The 13,643-nt window shown below is 39.8% G+C and overlaps 1 protein-coding gene across 2 annotated transcripts in view; it reads left to right on the top strand.

Annotated features, from left to right (window-relative positions):
• RSRC1 (arginine and serine rich coiled-coil 1) overlaps positions 1-13,643 on the top strand; it is a 120,829-nt gene that overhangs the window by 41,072 nt on the left and 66,114 nt on the right. For both annotated transcript variants that reach the window (XM_071752821.1, XM_071752820.1), the window contains one exon: positions 8,891-8,927. In XM_071752821.1, coding sequence (XP_071608922.1) covers positions 8,891-8,927 — 37 coding nt within the window. The remainder of the gene's footprint in view (positions 1-8,890; positions 8,928-13,643) is intronic.

The raw sequence follows: 13,643 nt of genomic DNA, 5'->3' as shown, positions 1-13,643 counted from the left end.
AAATACCTTTTCTTAGGTTTTTGCCTTAAATTGTGTGTGTCCTGGGGCTGATGGGTCATCCTGGGCTTTCATCAGAGCTGGGGAAATAATTGGGTGTGAATGCACAAAACAAATACCTGCCCTTCCTGAAGAATTTTTCTGCTTTTTATTCTCAGTATCTGCTGTACAGGACAGAGGGTGGGTTTGGGGTCCCCTTTAGGTTTTACTTGGGTTTTTTTAATGAGTGGTATTTCTTCTGACACAGTGCTGCTGTTGTACTGCTGCTGGCTAGGGTGGAAGGAAACACATCCCAAACTTCCAGGGCACTCTCCTGATTTTGGGGGACAGGATTAGTTTTAAGCCATCACCTGCTATTTGAACTCCATCTCTTCACTTTCTGTTAATTTATGTTCAAAATCTTGTGCTCTTTCAAGGCACTTCCAAAGTCTGTCACCTTTTAATTTTTATTTTTTTTTTTTTTATACTCTCTTTTCTGGAATACTTTTTCTAAGGCAGCAGAAATGTCTATGTTCTGATGCTGCATAAATACAAGTATATAGTTTGGGGTTTTGTTACAGTATTTTTTTTTTTTATTATAAGAAAATCTCTCTGCTTAGGACCTCTAAAGAAACTTTTATCTGTGCAACACAAGTAGTGTCCCACAGAATAAATTTTGATCAATGAGTAAATGCACCAATGTTTTGGGGGTTTTATTTGTTTTTTGGCAGAGATTAGTAGGAAGTTGGGGGCCAGCAAATAAGTACTTTACAACTTAATGAACTTCTATAAATATTGATCCATTTGGGAAGAATGCATAGCACAGAATCTTAAAAAAAAAATTAGTAAGTACCACACACAAATTCTAGATTAACTTGTTTCATACATAGAGAGCCTTTAATTGGTAACTTTTTATTTCTGTCAAACATTTAATGTTATTACTTCCCTCAGCACAATTTTCCTGAGCATTTATTATTTTCTGTGCAGTTTATAATGACTTCAGACAAAGATGGGCCCTTCCAAGTGGGATGTTGCTGCAGTGGGATGAGCTGTGCATTCATGCAGCATTTCCAGAACATTATTACAGAACTCATTTAATGTGCCTCCATAGTTTAAAAACACACAAAAAAAACCCCGAAACAGGCTTGAGGTTTCCTTGTGTGCCCTTTTTTTTTTTTTTTTTTGTAATCTATGAACAGACTGAGGGCCTGGAGGAACAGAGGAAGTGAATGGACACCAATGTATCCAAATATCTCATTTTGCCTAAAAGCAAGTGCCGGCAGATAAATGCCCATAAAGGGATTTTTTTCTTAAGCCCCATGGATTTTTTTTTTTTTTTTTCTTTTTTGCAACTTTTTTTGTGTGAGTTAGAAATGAAAACCATTCATCTAGTGCCCCAAAGAAGGGCCTTATTGAATGGAATAACAGTGTAATGTACCATTGAAGGCAGGATTGAAAGTGATTATCTTGTTAACTCTTGACAGTTACCGCCAGCTTGAAATAGAACTGGCAGGCTTGATTTGCAAATGAATTAGAGCTTTTTCATTTTGTGCCAGGATCATCTTTTTATATTCTGATATGACAGATGCTATGTTCCATGCTTTTGTTTCTCTTCGGTTTTATACTTGCAAATAAAAAACAAAAGATTATGATAGCAATTTTATTTGCATCTTTTCTTCCAGGAGTTTATTCTTTGTCTAGAAGTTTTTAATCTTATATTTTTCAAAAATTTGTTTAAGAGCAGCATTGTTCCCGCAGAATAAAATTTCATTAGGTTAAGTACAGTAGTAATTGGGTGAATGAGGAGGATTTAGAAGCTTTCAGAAAATGGAAAATTGATTGTGCTCAAATTGTTTTAGTGCTTAGAACATTTAAATTTTCTCACTGACTTACGCCTAAATTTAATATTCTTCAATACTGACAGTTGTGTGCAGCTGAGGAAAACCTAATGCTTTAAATATTTATCCTAACGTTGTGCTAATAGAGAAACATGTGCAATTAGTTTCTGACTTAATGCTGCTAAACTCTGTTTATATTCTGGAGTCATCCAAACACAGATGGTAAGGTGGTAGGTATGATAATTATTGTGCACTCTTTATATGTTCCTCATTAACCTGTAACACTCTTTACTAGTCCAGAGAGTTTTTACTATAGATATTGTAACCAGCATTCAAACTTGCTGGGCTTTGTTTAATATTCAGTGCAGCCTTCTGTGCATTTACACTGCTGGGCTTTTTGCTACTTTTCTAATCTGTTTTGTACTTCCAGGCTAATTAGCAACACCTCTTCCTACCACCAGTGTCCATTACAGAAATGTTTTCGTACACTTTCACCTACAGGATGTGTTTTAATTGAATATCTACTAAATAATATTACAGGAAAAGGTAAAAAGGGCCAAAGTTGTCTAGTTTGTTAAGACCACCAAATTATCTGGATAACAGAGACAGTGACATTCCAAAGCCTGCAGCTTAATTGCTTCTCTTGGTGGGAATGCAAATGCTGATTTAACAAGGTTCTCCTCTTTGTGATGTGCACAGAGCAGGAGGACAAAAACCCAGCAAACCAACCAACCAACACCCAGGGAGGAAAAACCAACAAAACCCCACTCCACATATCAAAACTTGAAGAACTTGCATGTTATAAAGTCCTTCAAATGGGTAGGTTTAGCTGAGCCATGGCTTGGACTGGAAGCCAGGATAAAGAAATCTGTGATAATTTCTGGGATTTCCATATCTGACCTCAAGTCTCAGTAAAACAGAATGAGGAGCTTTTGGAGTAGTTATTTTGGCTCTCCAGTTATCTGAGGAATACTTACCAAGAAAAGAGATTGTATTTTTTTAGGGTATATTTGAAAATACTGATTCTATCAACACTGTTTTGGGTGTTTTCCATCCCTCTATTTAATTTCAGTATTTATTTCAATTGCAGAAAATCTTGGATTTCACTCTGTGAGCCAGGGTTTTATATAGATATATATATATATATATTCTTCCCCTCTTGAATATTTGATGAAGTCTCTTGGGTACTGATTTTTCTTCTCTCTGGGATAACATATTATGGAAATCATTTCACCTTGTGTCCTGTTTAAAGTCCCTGGTTTTAGTATGATTCAATTTAGCTTGCATTATATTCTGAGTTCTTCAGCACTTCCAAGTTATTCTGTTTGTGCTTTTGTGTGGGGGTGACTTCAGCTTTTCTTCCTCCTTTTGGTAAGTGACCTTCATCCGATCTTCTGAAATCTTTGTTACATTTAAATTTATTATTAATTGGCCAAACTTCCTACCATAAATGATATCTGGATGGCTGGAGCAAGGGAGGCAGCAAGCACAACACCTGCAGCTTGGGAGTCTTTACACTCCAGGTCTCATTCCCAGAGCATTTGGATCTGTTCAGTAAGAGGAAAACAACCTTGCACACTTCTTCAAAAATATCAGGGATGCTTTTTCTAGCAGAGTGTAGAATTCCCTAGCTGTTTGCTCTTTTGATGAGAGTTTGTTCTGCACAAAAGATTAGAAAGAGCAGCAGAAAATGATTAGTTTAGCTGTAGCTCATCTTGCTGAGTTCTTACGTGCCAAAGGAAATTCTCCACTGATGTTTTATGTTGGGTTTCTGGCTGCTTAGTGCTCTCAGAATAATGGCCAGAGTAGTGCCCCATGTTCCTTCTCCCCCATCCCCTCTCTGATGCTGGGGTTGCACTGCTATGTTGTTTTATTATTTTATTTTTTAGTGATTTTATTGATGGGTTGGGTCACCAATAAGGGAAGAAAACAAGGTTTTTAGGTACAAGGAGCCACAACTCTTTAAAGCCATTACAGCAGTCAAGGGATTCTCTTTGGGATCCATGTAGCACTGAGAGCCTTTGTTTGCCTTAAGGTTGCAAAGATTTGGGCTTTCATTATTGCTAGCACAGCTTGCACATGTTATTTGCAAAAATACATTCAGAAAAACTCAAGGTTTTTTTCCCTTCCTCTTTGTATAAGAGGCAGGAGGCAGTAGCCTGCTTTTATGGTTTTCTCCCCTTGCCTTTTGTGTGCTCCCTTTGATGTAACTTCCATTTCTGGCTACAAAAATACAGCCCTACTCTTCAGGGTTTGCTTTAGAACCCGGGGGAGGTTAAGTGGTAGTGTTGAGGAGCAAGATGTGTGTTGGAGTTCTCTACTCACAGGTTACACACTCCTTGGGTGGGGTTGGTCATCCAAAGCCAGTGGGGGGGAAATTCACCTCTTCAGACAACAGAACCAGCACCATCCCCAACCACAATGGGACTGCTGGAGAGGACATAAGGCTTAGATTTTATGGAGTCTTGGTTGTGTCTTTCCAAGCCTACAGACAGAAGTCTCTCTGGTCTGAGGTCAAACTTGGAAACCCCAGCCTGTAATTTTACAGAAAACACAACAATACCAACCCTATAAAATGCAGTGGGATATGATGGGGGTATCCTACTCTAAAAACTGCATCCAGGACTCTCTAACTCTGAAATTCAAGCTAGCTCAGGGAGGGACTTCAAATACACAGAGCTTTCTGAGCAGGCACCAGGAGAGTGAGGGAATCGTGTGCTTTGGCTCTGGGTGGTGCCAAGAGGGAGGAACTGGTACCAGGCTTTTATTTTTTCTGGCATTGAACAGAGGCGTGATCTGGCCATGACTGGTTTACTCTTGATGTCTGGCATGTTCTGCAAGCTCAACGTGAGTCTGTGAAGCTATTCCAGGCTGGAACGTGGTTTAAATGTTCACACAAATGTGTTACTAAGTGGTGATCAGGTCAGGAGGTTCTGGGTCCCCAGCCAGAGGGGACTGAAGCAGGGGTATGTGTGTGTCTGGGTGTAAACCTGATGCCTGGGTCCAAAATGGGCACGAGAGAGAAAAGTTACAAAGGAAGTTTCATACTTCAGTGGGGAAAAATGCTATTCCTTGTTTCCTTCCTCCTCTCCAATTGGACACCTGGAATACCTTCCATCTGATTGTCCAGACCTTAAAGCAGAGGACAGTAAATCCAGCACAGATTAAATATATATAATAAGGAGTAGTGAGGGAGTAGTGAGGGAGCAGTTCTCTATCTTGGGATATCCCAGGGTAGAATTAAATCGTGTGTAATCACAAGGAAACCCAATTTTCTTCTTCCCAGGAATATCCAGGGCCCAGCTCTGTCTGGGAGATGATGAGCTATGCTCACCACTGGGAGAGACAATCTTGCCACAGGCTGGCAGGGCTTTAGGTGGGGGATTTCCACATTCTGAGAGAAAAAGAAAGGAAATTGTTACCCGTTGGTGGTGATGTTTGCTGGGCTTTGGTCAGAAGTGTGGAGTTTTCACAACCCTGCTAGATTGAGTAGTCAAGGTGAGTGTAATAAATTCCTTATCTGAATCTGATTAAGTTACCTTGATTTTTTTTTATTTTTTGTTTTCTTTATGGTGCCTACTGACAAGCTCAGCATCTCTTAGCTTTGGAAAGATTGTGAGTCTCAGAGGCAGAAAATGATGAGGCAGAGGCCTCCTTGAGTTTGAGATGCTACTCTACTAAAATAAAGAAGAGCTACAAAAAGGCTTAGAGGTAGCTGAGTGCTTCACCTCCTCCTAACAGTGACAGTGGAGCTGTCACCTCCACTCCAGTTGCATCTGCTCAGCCTCTTCCTCACTTTGGCCAAGTTGGATCAAGGCAGGTTCCTCACACTGAAGGAGCACAAGACAGGAGGGATGGTGGCTGTGATGTTGGTGGCAGGGGCCTCACTCATCCTCTTGGATCCCTCTTGCTAGAATTCCTGAGCTAATCCTAATTTGGGTGCTAATTTGGGTGCAGGAAAGAAAATTGCCCCCCAGGATGCAGTTTGGTGCTGCTGATCTGAACAGAAGGGTTTGTCATTTTAAAGGGCGTAGCAGAGACCTCCTAACAAACTCATTTAGTGCCTATTTTAGTGATAAGTAAAAATATCTCTGAGGTTTCCTTGGTTTTTAGGTAGCCTCAGAGTAATAGAATAAATGGCTGGCATTACAGGATGATGTTAACACTGCTGCTGCCTGAGGGTGCTGTGCAAACCCAAGTGTTAGTTCTGCAGTTCCTCTGTGAAACTGCTTTAAATTTATTAAAAAATGATTTGTGTAATCCAAAGGGATTTTATAATAGCTGAAGGTTGGATGTTTTGAAGGTATTGTGTATTATTCAGCTCCCTTGATTAATGGTTGGTTTTATATGGGAACTTATTTTTATGAACATGCATCTATGTCTGGGTTAAAAATCAAGATTTCCAGCAAGTGCTAGAGCATGTTTTGATTTTAATTCAGTTTACTGCCAAAGGAACCAGCACTAATAAGTTAACACTACCTCAGTTAGTTACCTTGACCATGGTTTTAAGTTATCCAAAAGCTGACTACACTTCCTTAATTGAATTCCTGGCTTGTTGTTACAGGTCCCTCATGACCATGAGTCAAATTTAGCTCAGCTGCAGTTTTTTTTCCCCTGGCATTACCAAAAGCTCACATTTGGATTAGCCTGAGTATTATGCTCACCCCTTTTAATGTCTGATTTTAAAATATATGCATGTCAAGTAGTATTTTACAGCACCAAGTCTTGACTGCAGTGGGGAAACACAATTCCAGAGCTTCTCTGATGGCAAAAAGGAAAAACCCAAGGATAAAACTTGCCTCGTTAACAAAAATATGAACTGTGGGGCACTGGAGATGATTTGAAAGGCAAATATGTATCGTGTAAAACCTGATCATGATAGAAAATGAATATAACTGTTCCTATATAAGAGTATTTCAGCACAAACCTGCTCTTACCTTTCATTTGGAGTGGTTTGTGGTGTTAATGGCTTTGTAGACATCTAGGGTTATGTGTTAGGCTGAGCTGCAGCAGCAGGCCTGCTTTTTGCATAACATAATCTTTGAATTATAGCATTATTTGGAGTCTTATTTGTCTAATTATTATTTAACTAGAAAGACAGAGTGATGCCATGGCTTCCCTCATTGTCATCACTGATGGATGCATGGCAGCCTCTGGCTGGAAAGAGGCTCTCATTGGAAGTGACAGGTGCCTGGAGGTTTATTTAGGACAACCTCAGCCTTGTCCTGGTTAGTTTGATAATGTTTGCCTTATGGATGTTCAACCACTGCATTTCCTGTGTTAGAGCCTTGTGTTACACCAATATTACTGCCTGTGCTGCCTCAACTACAAATTGGATGAACAGCCAGTGACACTTTTTCAATATTATTACATTAAACCAAGTGGATTTTGATTGATAACCTAATATTCAACTAATGCAAAACATCAATCATGGCAAGTATATTAATTATTTAATATTGCAGTCTAATTCAGAAATCGATGTGCTGCATGAGGGGAAGGGAAACTCACTGTTCCCAGAAGACTTAAGACAGGGAATGATTAAAAAAAAAAAAATAATAAAACAAAACCAACAAACAAGCCTGCTGTACTCCTGTGTGTTTGTTCGATACAAATCTTTATTCATTTGCCAATAATCTCTTCGCATTTTCCACTTCAGGACCTTTTTTATCAGTTTTGAGACCTTTAATTGAATTAAGTCTGCTTTCAGCACAGGGTGAAAGGAGTTGCACAAATATTGATGAAGTCAGGAGAGGGACAGCAGAGGAGACAGACCACTAACAGGGCAGGCTTTACACCCCCAGCTCCTCTCATCACCTGCTTCCCAAGGAATTCCATTCTTTAAGCCCATTTAGGACCTCAGAAAGAAATGTGAGAGGTGATTTCTATCTAAATACTGTGTGGATGCAAATAATAAGTTCTTGCTGCAAAATAAAAAACCTTGGTGCAGGGAGGGCACCATCACAGGGGGAATTAATGACTCCATTACAGGGTCACCTAGAACAGGAGCGTGGAGCAGACTTTTTTGGAGAGCTTTATGAAATTAAAATGGGAGCTTTCAGTACAAAGCCTGAAATACAGCCCAGAGAGGCTGTAAAATTTCCTCTGTTTAGCCTTTTTTTGTGTGTGTAACTTTGCATTATGCCTTTAACATAGTCTCAAGTGGGAGAGAGAAGGGAGTCAGTCCTCTGTCCTGTTCCATTCCCTGCTTTACAGGGCTGCACTTGGGGATTTTGCTCCCATGGTTTGGTGCATTTGAATAATTTGTTGAAAAATCACTTTTCTAAATGCAGGCACTGTCTGGTTCCATAACTGGGGAGCTGTCATCCTTCTGGGGCAGCTCCTGGTTGTCCAAGGTTCCAGCTGGGTGCAATTCCATCTCTGGAAGCAGAAAGCTTCTCATGGAGCAGCTTGGCATTTGGGGATGTTCAAATCTGATTTGCTTTGATTTTCTTTCTGGTTTTCTTATTTTTTTTTACATAGCAGGATGTGTTAAGGATCAATTTTCACTCCGAGTTCTTGCTTTTCAGTATCTTTTCAGTATCTTTCCTTGGATACTCTGGGCCAATTTATTTGTACCTGTCTTTATGTGACATTATTTGGTTTTGTGGCTATTTTTTTTTCAGCTGCAAGGAGTCAAATGCAAAGTTTCAGGGAGGTTGCCATGACCTAGTGAGTTAATACAGGATTCATTCATTCCATCACCCTTGTAAATGGCTGGAGAATTTTATTGCTCAAGAAGTGGCAAAGCAGAACCAGGAGCCCCTGACTTCAAAATTTTCATATTACTTCAATATGAACAGAGGGTTAACTGTATTCAAAATATTGGGGTTGAAGTGACTGTTGCATTGCAGCAGTTTATAGTGATTTTAGGGCTGGAGAACTGGAGGTTTTAATTAATTCTGTAGTTAACACATTAGGATAATTGATATTTTTGAGATATTGTAATGGATAAGATAATAAAAGTAAAAATTCTATGTGTTTGAGAAATTACATGGCTTTAACATTTCTGAGTTCAACATAAATTGCTGTAGACAAGGGTTTAGCAACTGTTTAGAACTTTTGTTCTTCTCTTACAGGGACCTGGCAAACATCAAAGCTGGATTAGAACATCTGGTAAGTTTTAATTTTCTCTTGAACATTTGCATCATCTTTGATATCTGCATTCCAAATGAACACTTTTGAATGAGCTCTGAATACCTTGAATTGAGAAAGTCAACCATTTCCCAGAGGGTCAGCTTACTGTTATTATGTGAAGGCACTTACATTTTCATTTATCTTACCATTTCAAGGGAATTTTAATTTTTTTTAAATTACTTTTTTTGATGTAGAGATGAAATAAAACGGACTACGATCCTTGGATTGATGATTGCCTTAATTATAAACAAAAATTGTTTGGTGTTGGATTTTTGGCATATCCTGATCTGAAAACAACAAACTTGTGACAGGAAAAAAAAAAAAAAAAAGAGATGCACAGACACAATCAAATATTGCATGCATAAATATGGTATGTTTTAGTAATTTGAAGTCTTTGAAAGGAGTGCACAGCTTTGTTTTTTCTCTTGTCTTTGCTTTATGAATAATGTATTGACTTAAATCCCATTCAGTGCTGCAGTATAAAATAATAATTGAGATGCAAAATATTTTTGGTTTAAGTAAACATATTCAAACCACAAGTGATGGAAGGGAATATTTAGCATTAAAAACCAATCAGTTGATCAAAACTGCAAAAAACTCAATATTGTCACAAGTTGGAAGCTCATTGAGCCAAGGATGTTAGGATCAGCAATCATCAGAACATTAAGCAGTTCATCTAAACAGATTATTAAATCTCATTAAATCAAAATAGTCGCTATTAATGGTGCCTGGGTCTCCCTACATCATCAGAAGTGTTTAAATTCATGTTTAATTTTTTCAGATAATATCTCAAATAATATATGCTGTTCTCTGCTGCTATTAAAATCAAGCCTTGCCTCAATGTGTATTGCCTGGGCATTTGAAAAAATGGCTTTTCTGCTGTTGCTTCCCTGCTTGGGAATCACTTGGGAAATGTGATTTGTAGGAGCTTGTGTACCAATATCTCCTTGGAGTAAGAGTGGGATGAAAAGGATGGATATTCCAGCAGAGTTGTCAACAGTTTCCCCTTTATAGCAGTGGCATATTAAATGTTCCATTGCAACTAGGATTTTGAATCCTGTAAATGGAATAAATAGCTGAGAGTTATGAATAGTCCTTGGAGCAGTTTGAAAATTAATCTTGTTTGCTACTTGCATTGGTATCTGGCATGCTTGGTGAATCTCCTAAATAAATTTTTAAAAATGTTTCATTCCTCCACTGGTGTCAGGGAGCTGTAATCTGATGGATTCAGAGGATTTTTCTAATGCATTACAAAGATGCTGTAGTCTTGACAGATGACCATGACTGGTACTTTTTCTAAATTGGGAGTGCTGCTGGAGCTGCAGGTCTGATTTATAATCTCACCTCAAACCCTGGGTGTGGAAGGAAGAGCTCAGAGGGCTTGGAGGAGCCTGGGGAAGGGCTGGACCAAGGGGCAGCGTGGTCACTGGGTCAGGAATAGTGATCACTTGTGGTCAGGGTTCTCTGGGCTTTGGGGACAAAGACTTTCAGCAGAGAATGATGCTTTTGACATCATTTCACCCAGAGGGCAGGTGGAACAGGCTCCCCAGGGTCACAGCACTGAGCCTGCCTGAGTTCTAGAAGGGTTTGGATGATTCTGTCAGGCTCATGGGGTCATCCTGGGGGTGCCCTGCAAAGGGGCAGGAGTTGGACTTGGTGATCCTGATGGGTCCCTTCCAACTGGGCAGATTCTCTGATTATCAACATCAAGACCTTTGATGAGGTAACTCACTGTATGTCTAATATTTTGTCTAATAATTAGTATTAATTCCATGTTAATAGCCAGTAACTTCCTCGATGCTTTGTATGTCTCTGAAAGGTCTGTCAAAACCCTCCAGATCTGAGACTTTTTTTTCCCTTTGATCTTAAAAATCTGTCCTGGGAAAGGGTGCTCAAGGAAATTTGCTGTTTCCCAAGACACCCCCAGCTGGGACTATGCATGATGAAAACTTTTATATCTCAACATTATGTCAGACCTGAACTTGCCTCCAATAAAATAAAATTTATTGGCCTCCAATAAATTGTAGCAATGCTCCTCAGAAGAATTAATACCTTTAGTTGCTCTGATTCTACTATTTTAAATTACTGCATCTCCAAATACTTGTAAGGATTTTTTTTTTTTTCCCCTTTCTATGAAAAAAGAGGACTCTATATTGATTGGGTAATCTATTATTTAATCCCCTCTGTAAAAAAGACAACTTGTGATACAATCCTTAGGGGGTCTGTATGTTCCTACCTGATTTATCTGAGTGTGTCCCACTCACTTGGCTGCAGCCTACTTTACTCCTTAACCTTTGAAGTAACTTCTGCTGTCCTGGTATCTATCTGGTTACACACACAGGTGTGAAGGAAAGGAAATAATCAATTAGTTATTAGTGAATTATTAGTTATTAGAATTTTTGGTTATTAGAATAATGAATTAGTTCAGGAAAGAAACTGGAATTCTAAGGATGAAAGGAATTAGCCTTGTATTCCAAATATTTTGGTGCTTTTTTTCTGGGTTATTACTTAACCAATTCCTTCTCTGAGTAACAAATTTTGACAAACAGTAGAAACCCTGGAATAGCTGCTTGGCTATCTGCAACTCTGAAAAAGTCCTGTTTCCTATTAATAGTGCTACAAAAAACCCCAAACCAGAACCGTGGAGCCGTGCATGTGGTTTATTCAGCAGAGCTGCCTTATTTCTGCCTTTTATACAACATTTCCAAGCAATAACCTGCTTGTCCTTGTGGTCAGGCAGCAGTCTGCCTCTTACAAGTGATGGAGAGCAAGCTGTCACCCCCAGCTCCTGCAGCCCAGCAGTGCTTTTTGTAAGAATATAGTTCCTGGCTGCCCCCAACCAGCCCTGTCCTGATCAATAACCCCCAGCAGGCAGCCTGCTGTCACCCTGCTCCTGCTCAGGAGCCTGCTGGAGTTCACAATTTGCACTTTTAGTTGCACCCAGGTCACTAATTCAGAACTAATATTGGTTCACTCTGCCTGGCAGCTCTTTGGGAGCAAAATTGCCATAAATGATCAACAGCCAAACACCCCAAAGAAACAAAGCAAGCCCATCCTTCATCCCCAAAGTGTTCATCCTTATCCACTAGGTAGAATAGTTTTATTTTTTCTCTGGATTTCAGAGATCAGGCTCCCTCTGATTGCCCCTGGCTCAGCTTCAGGCTGCTGGTTACAGCTCAGTGGTCCGAGGGTGGCAACTGGACAGCAGCCTCTAATAGAATTGTTGGCTTTCTAATGAGCTCTTAAACCAAGCAGCCAATTATTTGTGTTCACAAACAATTCATTAACACTCTTAATATGAGTAATTATGTTTATCTTGCTATCCTGGCACCATTCCATGCTGGTCAATTATTTCCGCAAGCTTCGTTTCTCTCTTATTGGAGAAGTGTCAGGCTGACAGGCTGGTTGGTTCTTTCCCCCATTTTAATTGTATTTCATTGAAAATAAGATTTTTCACAAATTCTTGTGGCTTTTTTTTCCTTTTTCTATTATTCTTTAAAGGTATGTTTTTCTCCCATGTCATTTTATAGTATGCTCATCATCAAAACCTGGGGAAAAAATCCATTAGGAAAGGCACCTGGGTTTTCTTGGAGGGGTTATCATTTTCACCCCCATTCTTAGCTTTTCCCCAGGTTCTCCTCCTGGGTGATGTGGCTGATGAGGCACCTCTGGAGGGGACAGGTTTAGCCCAGTCAGATTAGAGGAGAAGGGGACCATGGCCATGAGGTCCAGCACTGGCAGTTTAGAACCTCACTTTTCTGTCATAAGCAAATAGGTTATTCTGTGAAGCCCCCCCACTCCAGCACAGTAATCACACTGTCAGGAGGAGCACAGCCTGGGTTAGGGGTTGTCTGAACTTTATAATTTTATTTTCTTCCCATTTGGGCAATGGTATTAGCACATCCCTATGAGGGGGTAAGAATTCCAGCCTGGAGCAGCCTCCTTCAGGAGGCAGTCGTGCAGAAGGGCTTCTAAAGATGGGGAATTCCCATGGTACAAAAATGCCCAAGTAAAACCTTCTGTCATCAGGTGGAAGGGAGATGGTGCTGAAAGGGGTGTCAGAACCCTTGGAGGTTTTAGTCTGTAGCTGATGCCATGGGAAATGCTGATGCCTTTGTTTGCTTCCCAGTTCTTCCCATCTTTCCCATTCCTTGGGTGTGTGTAGAGTTAAGGCACTGTGCAGACAAAGTGCTCTGCTTGGATCAACACTTGAAATGCTCAGTGGTTTGCTGCTTGGTCAGGAAAACATGAAACATGAATTTTCTTGGTACTTTCCTTTGGAGAAGATTGGAGGTGCTCAGGTGATTCCTTTGGGAGTGTTACGTGTGGGAACACAGCCACTGCTCAGGGCTTCCTGGCAAGGATATAATCACAACCAACCTTTTGGGAATTCTTAATTCATAGGAATAAGTGTGTTGCAGCCCTTTTATAAAAGAGAGTTAAATAAATACTTTACACAAAGTATTATTTGTAATTCAGTAAGTGTTTTGAGTGAACTCACTGTAAATATTTGTGTTTATGTAGACATACACCAAATTCTCCTGTTGGGTTCATAGATTTTTTGCACTGAGCCCAAAGTGTTGTTGACTGGTGTGAGGTTACAGCTGAAAATGTGGCATCCTCTGCAAATAAACACAGATGACCTGGAGGTAGCATACCTGTAAAATAGGTATGAGGCGAGAAGGAAGGAAAATT

This window comes from Heliangelus exortis, chromosome 9 (assembly GCF_036169615.1).
Source record: "Heliangelus exortis chromosome 9, bHelExo1.hap1, whole genome shotgun sequence".
Taxonomy (NCBI): domain Eukaryota; kingdom Metazoa; phylum Chordata; class Aves; order Apodiformes; family Trochilidae; genus Heliangelus; species Heliangelus exortis.
Note: the sequence above shows the minus strand (reverse complement) of the source record. Positions and strands in the feature narration are given on the sequence as shown.